Here is a 13926-nt window from a genome sequence, read left to right on the forward strand (position 1 = left end):
CATCTCATCCCACCCCTACCCCACACCATCTCGAGCCCCCATAGCGTTCCACCCAACCCCATCCCATTCCACTCCGTTCCAACCTATTCCATCCCACCCCCATCCCATCTCACCCCAGCCCCCCATCGCATTTCACTCCATCCGCGCCCCCCATCCCACCTAATTCCATTCCATCCCATCCCACCACCCACGCTATCTCCCCTCATCCCATCACACCCCCTATCCCACCCCATCTCGAGCCCCCAGCCCATCCCAGCCCATCCCCACCCCACCCTCTCCCACCATTCCACACCCCCCCGGCGGTGCCGCCCCCCCGCCGCTCCGCCCCAGGGAGGTGGTGGCAGCCCCGGGCGGAGCGCGGTCCTGTCCCGGCCCCGCTCGGCCCCGCTCGGCTCCGCTCCCAGCCCCCCGCCCCGGAGTGGCTGCGGCAGGGCCAAGCCGCGCCCCGCTCCCCCCGCTCCCTCACTATAAAACCCCGGCGCGCCCCGCAAGGCAGGTACTGGCGGGGTCGCTCCGCTCCCTCCAGCTTCCGCGGGTCCAGGAGGAAGAGGAGGGAGGAAGGGGGGGGCCGGGTCCTGCTTTCTCCCCCCGCGCCTCCCCCGAACCCCGATGCCGCCGGCCTGAGCCCGCCGGGACGATGCTGCCGCTGCTGCCACTGCTGCTGTTGGGCACCCCGGGGCTGAGCCTGCCCTCGGAGGGACCCCCAGACCCCGACACTGCGCTGGTCACCCCTCTCCGCCTGGACCCCGACATCAACGGGCCGGCTTATTTCAGGGGGGGGCCGGCCGAGCCCCCCCGGGGAGGGCAGGCAGTGGTGATCCAGCTCTCGGCTTTCGGGGAGGATTTCTACCTCCACCTCTCCCCCGACGCCCGTTTCATCGCGCCCTCCTTCGCCGCTCACTACTTGGGGGCGGCCGGCCGGCCCCTCCCCGCTCTCCGCCACTGCTTCTATTCAGGGGATGTCAACGCCGACCGCGAGTCCTTCGCCGCCCTCAGCCTTTGCGGGGGGCTCCGGGGGGCCTTCGGCTACCGGGGAGCCGAGTACCTCATCAGCCCGCTAGCGGGGGGGGCGGCCGGAGGAGTCCATCACCTGCAGCGCCGCAGCCCCGGCCGCCCCGTCGGGTCTGGAGCATCCCGGTGCGCCGTGGGCTCCGGGCTCACACCTGGCGTGCTGCAGGCGCTCGACAAGTACCGGAGGCGTGCAGGGGGGAAAGGGGGTCGGGCCAAGCGCTTTGCCTCGGTGCCACGTTACGTGGAGACGTTGGTGGTGGCTGACGAGTCGATGGTGAAGTTCCACGGGGATGACCTCCAGCACTACCTGCTCACCCTCATGGCCACAGCCGCCCGCCTCTACAAGCACCCCAGCATCCGTAACCCCATTCAGATCTCCGTGGTCAAGTTCCTCCTCATTGGGCAGGATGACAAGGGGCCCAAGATCACCAGCAACGCTGCCCTTACCCTCCGCAACTTCTGCGCCTGGCAGAAGAAGTGGAACAAAGTCAGCGACAAGCACCCTGAGTACTGGGACACCGCCATCCTCTTCACCAAGCAGGTGGGTGCAGGGGGGTGGTCCGGAGGAACTGTCCCCCATTTCAAGGAGCCCTGCACTGTGCTAAGGCGTTCTGCCATCTGCACCCCACCTCTGTGGTGCTGCATGAGGGAGGAGGTTGTGCTTCTGGCCAATTCCCCTTTCCCAAGGGAACCCCCACTCTCAGATGCTGTGGTGGGGTGGAGCAGAGGCATGGAGCCAGCCCTTGCTGTCCCCTGGGCAGGTTTTGGCCAGCAGTCTGGAACAATCCCTGCCAGGGGGTGAATGAGGCCAGGAGGTGCCCAAAGACAGGTTGCCCCACGGGGAGAAACCTTCTGCTTCATCCCCCGTCTCCTGGCAGCCAATGCCCTGCAGCTCTGGCTTCCAGCAGCCACCACTCTGAAATGAGGGGGCTGAACCCAGAAGAGGAGGAACATGGCCCCGCTTCCCCCTCCCCAGTTGGGAAGAGCTTCTGGTGCCACCTGCCAAGAAAAATACCTCTCCCTGCTTCCTCTGACTCATGCATGAGGTCCTCCTGAGAACCTGGAGCTCTCCTCCACGCTGGCTGTGCTGCATGGACCCGGTTCAGGGCTGGAAGTGAAGCACCAGAGATTCAGCCAGTGCTACAGCCATGTGCTACAGGGGAGGGGGGACAGGGGAAAGCGTCCCCCACGTCTGCTGTGGGCTGGACACATCCCTGTGGAGGGAGAGGGGCTTTGAGCTTCCTTTGGCACAGGCTCTGCAGGCAATGTGGGGTGTGGGATGAACTCTGCCTCCTCCCACCCCCACAAACTGGGTGATACTGCTCCAACAACCTACTTCCAATGCTCCTCCTTCCTTGTGGTCCTTTTCCAGCGTGGACATCAATTCAATGCCTGCATCCCGAAATCACTGATGGGATGGGAGGAGGATGAGCCCAGCTTGGAGAGTACAGTAACATCCTACCCTGGCTGCAGCAGGCTTTGGCAGCAAAGGCTTGTTCTCCTTTCGCTAGCCCTGCCGAGATGTTTTTGGATTAGGGACAGGTCAGGCACTCCTCTCAATGGCAGGGAGACCATTCCCAAAACATCTCTGCAAGTCAAATACTTTTGAGTGGGAAGGATATAACATCCCGCTCAGTTCAGCTGTCCCTAGGCTGAGGTCAGTGTAGGCTGACAATGGCCCTGGAGCAGGAGTGATGCTGTGCAGGACGTGCAAGACCTTGTCCTTCCCCTCTTCTTGTCCCCCTGCCCCGGGCCAGCTGTGAATCCTGCGGGAGCACAGGCAGGATTGAAGCCCCGGCTGCTGGAGCAGCTCCTGCCTACATGGGGAGGCTTGAAGAAGTGGACACTGCTAACAGCCCTGCAGGGATGAGCCAGCTCCATCTCTGGTGGGAACCTGGTGAGGTCACCAGAGCCGCAGGTGGGACAGAGCCGGTTCCAGTGATCCAAAAGCTGTCGATCATGGCTGGGCTGCGTTTTTTACACATTGCTAAACCAGCCATTCTTGAAATCCCAAAGCAAGCTCCGTGCACAGGCACACGATCGATGAGACATCTGCCTTTCTTGAGTGCATCCATCTGTGGTCCCCTGAAACCTTGAAGCTTATCTCCCTGCCAAAAAGCTGTTACATAAGCCCCTGACTCAAATTTCACCTCCAGCCCAGTTGATAGGCAGTTTCCAGTTATGTCAACGAGTTGCTGATGAATGGGGCTGTCCTTTCCTGCTTGGCTTTGCTCCCTCCCAACATCAGTCGTGCTGGATGGTGGATTTGCCTTTGGGGAGCTCAGTCCTGAGCCACCTGAGCTGGTGCTGTTGGAGGGTCCTGCAGAGCATCCAGCCTTCAGCTGCCCTCCTGCCTCTTGGAAATATTCTTGCACAGCACAGCAGAGAGCTCAGCCATTCTTCCCACCCATCCTGGACCAACAGATGTTTGCTGAACATCTTTGCTGTGCTGTAAAACCGAAGGGGTGCTGCATGAAGGAACTGCAGTGTAGCAGATGCTGCAGGGGAGTTTGGAATTGCTGTAGCTCAAGGCTCAGCTTTTTGGAGTTGCTTTGCATGCCCACAGGAAGCCTCCATGGAAGGGAGAGAGAGCTTATGAGCTGATCTCTGAGTAGGTGAATTAATGCACAAGCCACAAGGATCCTCCCAGCTGACTTGGAGAACATCTTGAAGTTCACAAGGGATGAGGAAAAGGGATGAGGAAGGTCCCACAGAGGAAGAGTCAGGCTGTCAGGAGAGTGCCAATGGTGCATTCAGCAGGTTGTCTGCAGCCCTTTGGGGCACTGAGCATCCTCCCCGTGTCTGTGCTGTCAGCGGAGGATATCAGGGATGGTGAGCAAAGGCAGAGCCGGCACTCTGCACACTTTTCTGCCTTAAACCTCTTCCAGTTCTCTCTCCTCCCTTCTGTAGCTCCATCCTTGCATTGCATCTCCTCCTGAGCAGGCTTATGCCCAGCAAGGCTGGAGGAGGTGTTTTATGGGGCTCAGCACCCCTCATTAAAGCCCAAAGATGCTGCCTAGCGTCCCTTGGCCACCCCAAGGAGGTCATGGTGGGGGAATCAGGGCATACCTGGTGACGAGCTGCTTGTCGTGTATCCCAGCTGGCGAGGTTCAGAGCCAGAAGTGGGTCAGTGTGTCAGTGCAGGTGTTAGACCGGGAGCCAAAATCTCGCTGCGCCTGTGAGGGAACTCTTTAAAGAGCGGCCACCTTGTCCCCGTGATGCTCTGTCATCCCTCCCCACGCACCTTCCTTACCCCCAAACACCCAGCGCTGGGGAGAGCATGGGCGGAGGGGCCTGGGCCAGCTGCATCCCTGGGTTAGCTCAGCATGGTGATGGCACTGGCTCTTGGTGGTGTTTTGGGACTGGGGACCCTGTGCTTGGGCTTGTCAGCACCATTAATCACCCCATGCCCACTGGTGGTGGCCCTGTATGGGGCTGTGGGTTTGGACCTGCTTGTCCCTGCCAGCATTGAGGCAGGGGGTGGGATCAGGGATGCAGCAGGGTCCCAGCTGATGGGGAAAGTGTTGCAGAGCAAAGTGCTGAACCCACTTGTATGACGGGGTGTTCCACCACCAGCCCAGACCCAGACATTTCTTCACCTCTCTGAAGATCACGGTCTTGCCTGTGCCTCAGGTCTCCTGCTAAAGCCATCTCAGCCCTGGCCAGGGCTCTCTGAAGTCATCAGGACTGTTATTTACCCACAGCTGAACCTGCCTGCACGGGAATGCCTTTCAGCTTGGAAACCTTGCTGGAAATGTTGGCAGAGCAGCTCCTGCAGGATTTTGAGCAGCCCAGGCTCTTTGGCTGGGCGAGCGTTGAGCATGAATCACACTTATTTATAGCATGGAAGCGCCCCTTGAGTCCCTTACGTTTTCTTTTCATGTGGAAAGCAGCTTCCTGCACCCCGTGTAGCCTCCCCAGCAACTTTGGGACAGGACCGAGGGATGGGGATGGTGCTCTAGCCCTCTCAAAACACTGATGCACCCCAGCAGGGGAAGGGAGCACCTGAGGGCAAGGTTATTACCAAGCTGCAGCAACGGTGTGTCTTAAATGGACTTTTTATTTGCACAAGCACCTTTGGATCCTGGAGAAGGGTAGATTCACCTACAACAAGATCCTTTCCATCCTCTCCCCTGGCAGCATCTGTGTGGGGTCAGGCTGTCCTCAGTTTGGGGGTGGAAGGCTGGGCTAATTCCTCTTGCTTGCTCCTTGAGGGATGGCTGCAGAGTGTCTTGGAGAGGCCGGAGCACTTCCTTTAGCCTTGGAAACCTCTGGCCCTGGACCAGTGGCTTCTTCTTCCTAGGAAAAAGTTGAGAAATGAGGTTGGGAAGTGGGTCAGCTGTGGGTCCAAGGCCAGATGTATTCCCATCCGCTCACCTGGGTCTGGTCCTTGAGCTCACACTTAAGAAGATGGGAGCCAGACTGGATTCTCCACGATGAAACCAGCTCCGCCCTGGCTGGAGGAACTGTTTGGGTGGGAAAAGCTGTTGCTGAAGGCACAGCAGGATGCTAGACACACCCCTGGTGCCAGGGTTAAATACAAACATACCGTTGCAGCCTGGTCTGGGTCAGGATTCAAATTTCCTGCCTCTGTGATTTCCATCCCTTTGTGCTTTCTCCCCCTCAGCAGTGCCCCTTGGGGTACCAGGTACAGGGTGCGGATGGGGAACTGTAGTACCTGTGCCGTCCACAGAACTAACCTCTACCCTTTGTGCCTGGCAGGACCTATGTGGTGCCACCACCTGTGACACTCTGGGGATGGCAGATGTGGGCACCATGTGTGACCCCAAGCGCAGCTGCTCCGTCATCGAGGACGATGGGCTGCCCTCAGCTTTCACCACCGCCCATGAGCTGGGTAAGGCTCCCTGCTCTCCTCTCCTTCTTGGGAGGAATTACAGGAGCTGGCAGGGCTCAAAATAACCCTGGTTTTGTCTTCTGGAAGATGAGACAATGACCGGTGTTGGGTGATCAGAAAACTCCACCTCGGGGCACGAGACTGTGCCCAAGCCAGGTGGAAAAGGGTAGCTAAGGAAGCAAAAGGCTTTGCTGTTGTGGTTGCTACCACAGTGGGTTTCCAGGATTCAGGAGTCCTGAAATAACAGGCAGAGGGCACAGCTGGGAGGAGGAGGAGGAGGAGGAGGAGGAGGAGGAGGGAGGGGGGAGAGTGCTGAAGTCACCTTCTTTTTGCAATTTCCCTTGTCCTTCCTTTCCTAAGTGCTCTCCTCATGCACAAAGCACCTGGGAAAGAACTGGAAAGCTCACTGGCTCTCCTGGGCTGCCCACAGCCATTGTAATCCTTGCAAGGGCCTGCACTGCTCCGTGCCTCAGTTTCCCCTGTTGCAGGAAGCTGTGGGGGCCCTGCTCTGCCTGGCCTGCACGGTTATTCACGCTGCCCCCTTTGTGTAACCCCAGGCCACGTCTTCAACATGCCCCATGACAATGTGAAGGCCTGTGAGGAGGTCTTCGGCCAGCTGAAGACCAACCACATGATGTCCCCCACCCTCATCCAGATCGACCGGGCCAAACCCTGGTCAGCCTGCAGCGCTGCCATCATCACTGACTTCCTCGACAGTGGCCACGGTGAGCCCTCCTGTGCCCCTCGTCCTCTTAACTGTGTCTCTGCCCTGTGGGAGCAGGGTCCATCCCTGGGCGTGTTTACTGGGAGACATGGGGGGCTGTAGAGCAGTTCTTCTCCTGGCTCTGCAAACAAATTCAGAAGGAAAAGGGGAGTTTGGCAGCATTTCTGTACCATCCAGGCTTCCTAGGTGCTGGGGTGCCTTCAGCAGTGACATCTGTGCTGAGGCTGCTGGCACAGCTCTACAGCATCACCAGGAGATGAAGTCACATGAGTCTGGGATGCAGCTGACCTCAAGGGTATCCCTGGGGTAGCACCTGGAGAGCTTTGGCCAAATTTCCAGCAGCCATCCCTCACTCTCCCTTCCCACACTGGTCCATACAACTCCCCCAGGACCTGGTAGACCCTCTCTCCCTCTCCATTCCTGCAGGGGACTGCTTGCTGGACCAGCCCACCAAACCCATCCCACTGCCCGAAGACCTGCCGGGGACAAGCTACAGCCTGAACCAGCAGTGTGAGCTGGCCTTCGGGGTGGGCTCCAAGCCCTGCCCCTACATGCAGTACTGTGCCAAGCTCTGGTGCACGGGTAAGGCACGTGGGCAGATCGTGTGCCAGACTCGGCACTTCCCCTGGGCCGATGGCACTGGCTGTGGCGATGGGCGCTTCTGCCTGAAGGGAGCCTGCGTGGAGAGGCACAACATCAGCAAGTACAGGGTGAGTACCTGTGCTAGGAGCCCCAAAAACATCCCATGGGGTCGCTCCGAGTGGGTGCTGGCTGAGCAACTCCTCCACCTCCTGGTGCTGGGAACCCAGCGGGAGGTGACTGATGTGGGACGAACTGGACATCCTCTGTGCGGCCTCACCTTGAATATTATGGCAGTTTTGGGCACTGGAATATAAGAAAGATATTAAGCCATTAGAGAGTGTCCAAAGATGGAGATGGGCCATGAGGGGAAGCCGTGTGAGGAGCAGCTGAGGGCACTTGGTCTGTTCAGCTGGAGGAGACTGAGGGGAGACCTCACTGCAGTTCCAACTTCCTTGGGAGGGGCGGAGGAGGGGAAGCCCTGAGCTCTGCTCTGCGTGACCAGTGACAGGACCCCAAGGAATTGGCCTGGAGTTGTGTCAGGGCAGGCTTAGGTTGGATCTTAGAAAAAGGTTCTTCCCCCAGAGGGTGGTCGGGCACTGACCAGGCTCCCCAGGGCAGTGGTCATGGCCCCAAGGCTGCCAGAGCTCCAGGAGGGTTTGGATGATCCTCTGGGGCACAGGGTGTAACTCTTGGGGATGGGCCTGTGCAGGGCTGAGGGTTGGACTCGATGATCCTTGTGGGGCCCTTCCAACTCAGCACATTCTGTGATTCTGTGGTATTTCTCAAAGAGTGATGATGCTGCTCTGCTCTGGTCAGCCCTGGGCAGGTTTGGGGGCAGCTGGAGGTTTTGCTGGTGAAGGGATGGAGATAGTGAAGGGGATGCAGCATCTCATCCCCTGTATCCCCTCAGGTGGACGGTGGCTGGGCCAAGTGGGCTCCCTATGGGCAGTGCTCCCGGACGTGTGGCGGTGGGGTGCAGCTGGCAAAGCGGGAATGCACTGACCCGGTGCCGGCCAATGGGGGCTCCTACTGCGAGGGAATCCGCGTCAAGTACCGCTCCTGCAACCTGGAGCCCTGCCCTGCTGCAGGTAAGGGGCTGGAGCTCAGCTTGAGCTGTGACAACCCCATAAAACCAGAGCTGGAGGTCCAGGCTGGTACTCAGCCCCACATCCCTATTTTTTTCCAGTGCCAGGGAAGAGCTTCCGTGAGGAGCAATGTGAGGCTTTCAATGGCTACAGTCACAGCACCAACCGCCTCACTGCCTCCGTCTCCTGGGTCCCCAAATACTCCGGAGTCTCACCCCGGGATAAGTGCAAGCTCATCTGCCGGGCTAATGGCACTGGCTATTTCTACGTGCTGGCACCCAAGGTAGGTGAGAGACCCCCAGAGTCAGCACCTGGGCTGTGGGATAACTCCAGTGAGTCTGGAAAAGAATGAATTTTCTTTGTCTGGTGGGTGGATGGTGTTAGATGAGGTGGTAGAGGAGGGGAATCCACCAGGCTGCTATGAATCAGCTCTATGTGTCTGCTTTACCTCAGGGCTAGAGTTGATCCAGAGGTCTTCCTCTGGGTTTGTAAAGGTGCCTCTGGGATATTCCCACAGTCCTGGAATAGAGGATGATAATTATGGTGCTGGGGAAGCAATGTGCAGGACAGGGTGGGCATCCGGACATGGATCTGAGCAGGGTGATGTTATGGTGTCCCTGCAACGGAAAGGACAGGAAATTCTGTAGACAGAGCAGAAAAGGGATGTAGCCTCATCCATCTCTTCTCAGAGACCCCCAAAAATCCTGACTGAAAAACAGAGCCTGAGCAAAGGGCGACATAGTGCCTTCTGGCATCTCCTCAGACCTGTTGGATGGGTTGGGGTTGGACAGCCACCTCTGGGGGAGTTTCGGGAGTGTCAGAGGGAAATGCAGCAGCTTGATTTGCTCACCCTGGTGCAGGTTGTGGATGGTACCCCTTGCTCCCCGGACTCCACCTCGGTCTGTGTCCAGGGCAAATGCATCAAGGCGGGCTGTGACGGGAAGTTGGGCTCCAAGAAGAAGTTCGACAAGTGCAGTGTCTGTGGAGGAGACAACAAGAGCTGCAAGAAAGTCTCGGGCTTGTTCACCAAACCCATGTGAGTGTTTGGTGACCACATGTGCTTGCCCTACACCCAGCTGTGCTTTTAGGGGTGGGGGATGCAGGAAGGTCATGAATAGGATGATAGGTGATAAGTCCATCCCAAGTAAAATCTGCTGATGCTCGTGTACATCACTACATGGAGACCTGGGCTGGCTCTGAAGGAGAAGCAGGACACATTAAATGTGCTACTGGCTCCTGATGATGGAGTTAATCCCTGGAACTGTTGAGCTGAAGCATCTTGCTTGTATCTGTGCAACATCAGCCTTGACAAAACTCGGTGTAGGGAGGAGATTCAAAATGGCCTTCATGGGAAGGAGGAGACAACTGTAGGGGTGAGAGGATCTCAGGGCTGTAGCTGCAGGGGGCTGAGGTCATGTGTAGCATGATGTCCCTGATGTCCTGCCCTGACTGCTCTTCTCTTCCAGGCACGGCTACAACTTCGTGGTGGTCATCCCTGCAGGTGCCTCCAACATCGACATCCGGCAGCGGGGTTACAAAGGGCTGATCAGCGATGACAACTACTTGGCTCTGAAGAATGCACAGGGCAAGTACCTCCTGAATGGCCACTTCATCGTCTCGGCCGTGGAGAGGGACCTGATGGTGAAGGGCAGCGTCCTGCGCTACAGCGGCACCGGCACCGCCGTCGAGAGCCTCCAAGCCTTCAAGCCCATCCAGGAACCCCTGACTCTGGAGGTGCTCTCCGTGGGGAAGATGACCCCTCCTCGGGTACGCTACTCCTTCTACCTCCCCAAGGAGAGCAAGGAGGACAAGGTCTCCTACAAGAAGGAGGGCAAGACCCCGCCAGATCTCAACAACAGTGTGCTCAGCCTGTCCAACCGCCTGGATGGCGGGAGACCAAGCTACAAACGTCCCTCCTACAAGTGGGCGGCGGGTGGTTGGGAGGCCTGTTCCGTCACCTGCGGCGATGGACTGCAGAAGCGCTCGGTGGCCTGTCGCGATTCCTACGGGCAACCGGCTGCTGAGTGCGACGCGGCGCAGAGACCCCCTGACGTCCGGCTCTGTGGGGAGCCCTGCCCAGCCTGGGAAGCTGGACCTTGGTCTCCCTGCTCCAAGAGCTGCGGACGGGGCTTCAAGAGACGGGCGTTGAAATGTTTGGTCCCGACCGGGCGCCTCCTACCCCGGGAGAGTTGCAATTTTCGGAGGAAGCCGCAGGAGCTGGATTTCTGCACCTTGAGGCCGTGCTGAGCAGGTCAAGGGGTGTCTGCAAGGAAGGGCGTGGTGTTCCTCTAGCTGGGTGCAGCTGAGCAGCAGCCAGGGGTTGGGAGATGGGGAGATGTCCATAGCACATAGCAAATGGGGGGAAAAGTAAGAAAAAACAGGGACAAAAAAGGGAGCTGGGTGTTGGGACACCTCACACACCCGGGAGAGAGGGCTTTTGCCGACCAAGTCTCTCAGAGACAGAGCGGGAATGAACATCTACCTCGAAGCCACTGATTGACATGGAAACCACCAGTGGAGGCAATGGGAGTTTGGGGGGACAGATGGAAACGAGGAGCATCATCACTGCCAGAGATGGATCTATGTACAGGCAGGGAGATGCCCCTAAATTGCACAGTTGAAGCCTCTCCCCACCTTCCCAGGGCCAAGCCTACCTCCTCTCTCCCCTGACTCCCCCAACACTCGTGCTAAGCGGGATCAAAAGGATTTTACCAATGCAATGACTGACAAGGTGCTGGGACTGAGGCCTCCAGGGCTCGCTGGTGGTGACTTTGTGGTCCCAGCAGCGTCCCCAGGCCAGGCTGGAAGGTGGTGGCTTTATTTTCGTTATCTCGTCATGTTTATGACCTGACCAGTGTAAATTTTATGGTGCTTAACTCTGTATTTCTTTAACCTCCTTCCTCCTCTCCTGATGGATGTAAACCTTGCGTAGCAGGGCCGGTGTTATTCCCAGTGGGATCTCACCTGCCTGAGGGTTTTCTAAGGTGCTTTGGGATGGGGCTCTGTGAGCATCCGGATGCTCCTTGACACCCCAGTCCAGGGCGGTTTGTAACCTGCCCACCTGAAGGCTTTCAGGGTTAAAAGGGATCACTGTGGACCTGAGGTTTGAGCTGTCATTGTAAAAAAGCAACAAGCAACTGTACTGTAGTACCACAGGGTCAGACACAGCCCCAGCAGTCACTGGTGCTTCATTCCACTCTGGAAATGGTGCTTGATGCTTAATGAGACCAGTATGCCAGACATCCCACTGCCCTCTGACCTTTGGGCCAGGTTGGGATGTTTTTCCTCTGTGTTAAGCCCCTCTGAGACATCCTGAGCTCTAGCAGAGCTGGGGTAACTGCCTGGCATTGCTTTTGAGCTGCAGAAAGGGAAGAATAATTTGGGTTTCAGGCCGTCCTGGGAGCAAAGAGACTCAGTAGAGTTCAGTAGTGCAGGAAAAGAGGGAATGTTGAGCCTCTTGCTGCTGCAGAGCATCTACAACCACTTTCTCACTCCAGAGTCTTATGCAAGTGGTTATTCTGTACCTCTGGTGGTTGTGCCCATTGTGGTCAGAGGCTGTTTTACCTCCCTCCAAAAACCATTTAACCATTGTTTAGGTCTCTTGCTAAGATGAAACAAGCAGGGACCATTTAATTTTTTGCTTCATCACTGATGAAGGTGCTTCTTAATTAAATTAGCTGTGACTGGGAGCAAGCCAGAGCATCTGGGTTGACCTACACAGTTTTGGGATCATCAGAAAGGGATTTTATGGATGAGACACAGATTTTGGGTAGGCAGAAGATGCTGTCTCAGCAGGTAAAGGCTTGGAGCTTATCTTGCTTGCTCAGTCCCATGGAGGTACAGCGTGGAAATGCCCCTTGGTTGGCTCCCAAAGGTCTCCAGCTGTGGGCAAGATAAGAAGGATGACTACAATCAGGACAGTGGTGGCATGAGGGTTCCCTTGCTAGATCTTTCCACTGGCTTCACAAACTGCATATGACAATGTTTGTGGGCCCATCCTCCCTGGATTGATGTAATTCCTTTTTCAACACAATAATATTTTGCGTCTCCACACTGCTCCACAGAGCCAGGAGCAGATGTTGTGGTTGCTCTGCACAGCAGGGAAGACGATTTAACATTCTTAGGAAATCCCTCCCAGGTCTCCATTCCCGTGAACATACCATCCATTTTTGGAGAGTTTTCCCACCGAGCCTGCCATGCTTTCCTTTGGGGACAGAGCTCTGAGGAGCTGCACTTTAGAGTCTTGCCATCCCACAGCTGGTTTCCAAGCCACCAAGCAATTGTCACCCTTGATCCCAGGGAGGGCAGGGATTCCTTGTGTGAGGTTCTTTTGCTGAGAGTGCAGCAAAAGGACGGAGATGCCAATGGAACTGGCTGCTTTGTGTATACCATGTATACTGAACCTTGATCTCTGCTGTTTGTGCATCAATAGCAACCTGAAATAAAACTGTATTTAAAATTACACCTGCTTCCCAGTGGCACATGGTCCTGCCAAAGTTATTATTTGGTGGCTGCAGGGCATTTCAAGTCTTACTGTGAACCCAAACTTTTAAAGCCTTGGCTCATTAATTGAAGAACAAAACAACACCTTTGAAAGCCCAACAGGTTTATTCTGACTCGGTTCTGCTATAGGATTTGTTGTTGGTAAAAAAGAAACCCAAGCTGAAGGATCCCAGAGGTGGATCAGTCCCTGTGAGCCCCAAGGGTCACCACCAGCAGAATGTTAAATGAACAAGGCTGGTTTGCTGAAATCAGGCTGTTCTTTTGTCAGAGAATACAGAGTTAAAAGGATTGATGTAAACTGAAACAGCACTCTCACATCCTGGAACAACCACGGCTGTGTGTTCCTCTTGGAATTCCCAGCACACCCTCCCTGAGTCAGAGCCCTCTTTCCCTGTTCCCCTGGGGTCCTTCCTTTTACTGGGACACATCAGCTCAGGGCTGCCTGATGTCACCCCCTCCAGCTCTCAGCAGATTGCCTGAGATTTTATTTTCCTCCAGCAAATGCAACTTATTTCTCTGTTATGTTGTACTGATTTGGCAAATTTTGTGTGTTTTATTGGAGGGCAAGCTCACTTTGCTTTCCATTATCACAGAGTGAACTAAAAGATCATCTCATTCCGCCCCCTGCCATGGGCAGGGGCACCTTCCACTAGACCAGATTGTTCCAAGCCCCGTCCTGGCCTTGGACACTTCCAGGGATGGGGCAGCCACAGCTTCTCTGGGCAACCTGTGCCAGGGCCTCCCCACACTCACAAGGAAGAATTTCTCCCTAATATCTCATTATAAAGAGGCAAACACAACAGACACGTCTGAGCACCTTCCCCCTCACCAACTCCTTCAGGGATTCATTGCATGTGCCTCCCCCCACAATAAAGCTCACTTTCAGCCCCAATATATCCCATACGGCGAACAGCTTTACTGGGAACAGAGAGGGAGATTTCCACCCAGCACAGCCATAGCTTTCCCCTCATGTATCTATTCAGGAGCAGAAAACCAAGTTAAAACCATCACCTTGTCACCTCCAGCACCAGGTGACAGCCACATTTTTAACCAGATGCCCTTAAAAAAAATCACTCAGAGAGAAAAAAAAATGCCAAGCCCCAAGTATTTACCTGAAAAGAAAGGAAAAGTCCTCAACCCTGGTGTCAGAAACACCTACTCAAAGG

General features: G+C 56.3%; 1 protein-coding gene across 1 annotated transcript; it reads left to right on the top strand.

Moving 5' to 3' along the window:
* Positions 1 to 637: 637 nt before the first annotated feature.
* ADAMTS15 (ADAM metallopeptidase with thrombospondin type 1 motif 15) lies at positions 638 to 12719 on the top strand. The gene is made up of 8 exons (XM_017809856.1): positions 638 to 1552; positions 5734 to 5866; positions 6424 to 6591; positions 7017 to 7300; positions 8083 to 8260; positions 8359 to 8540; positions 9118 to 9293; positions 9724 to 12719. Exons 1-8 carry the CDS (start codon positions 638 to 640, stop codon positions 10502 to 10504), a joined length of 2817 nt encoding a protein of 938 aa, XP_017665345.1. The 3' UTR covers positions 10505 to 12719.
* Positions 12720 to 13926: the final 1207 nt, after the last annotated feature.

Source organism: Lepidothrix coronata, unplaced genomic scaffold, assembly GCF_001604755.1.
Source record: "Lepidothrix coronata isolate B3197 unplaced genomic scaffold, Lepidothrix_coronata-1.0 Scaffold27, whole genome shotgun sequence".
NCBI lineage: Eukaryota > Metazoa > Chordata > Aves > Passeriformes > Pipridae > Lepidothrix > Lepidothrix coronata.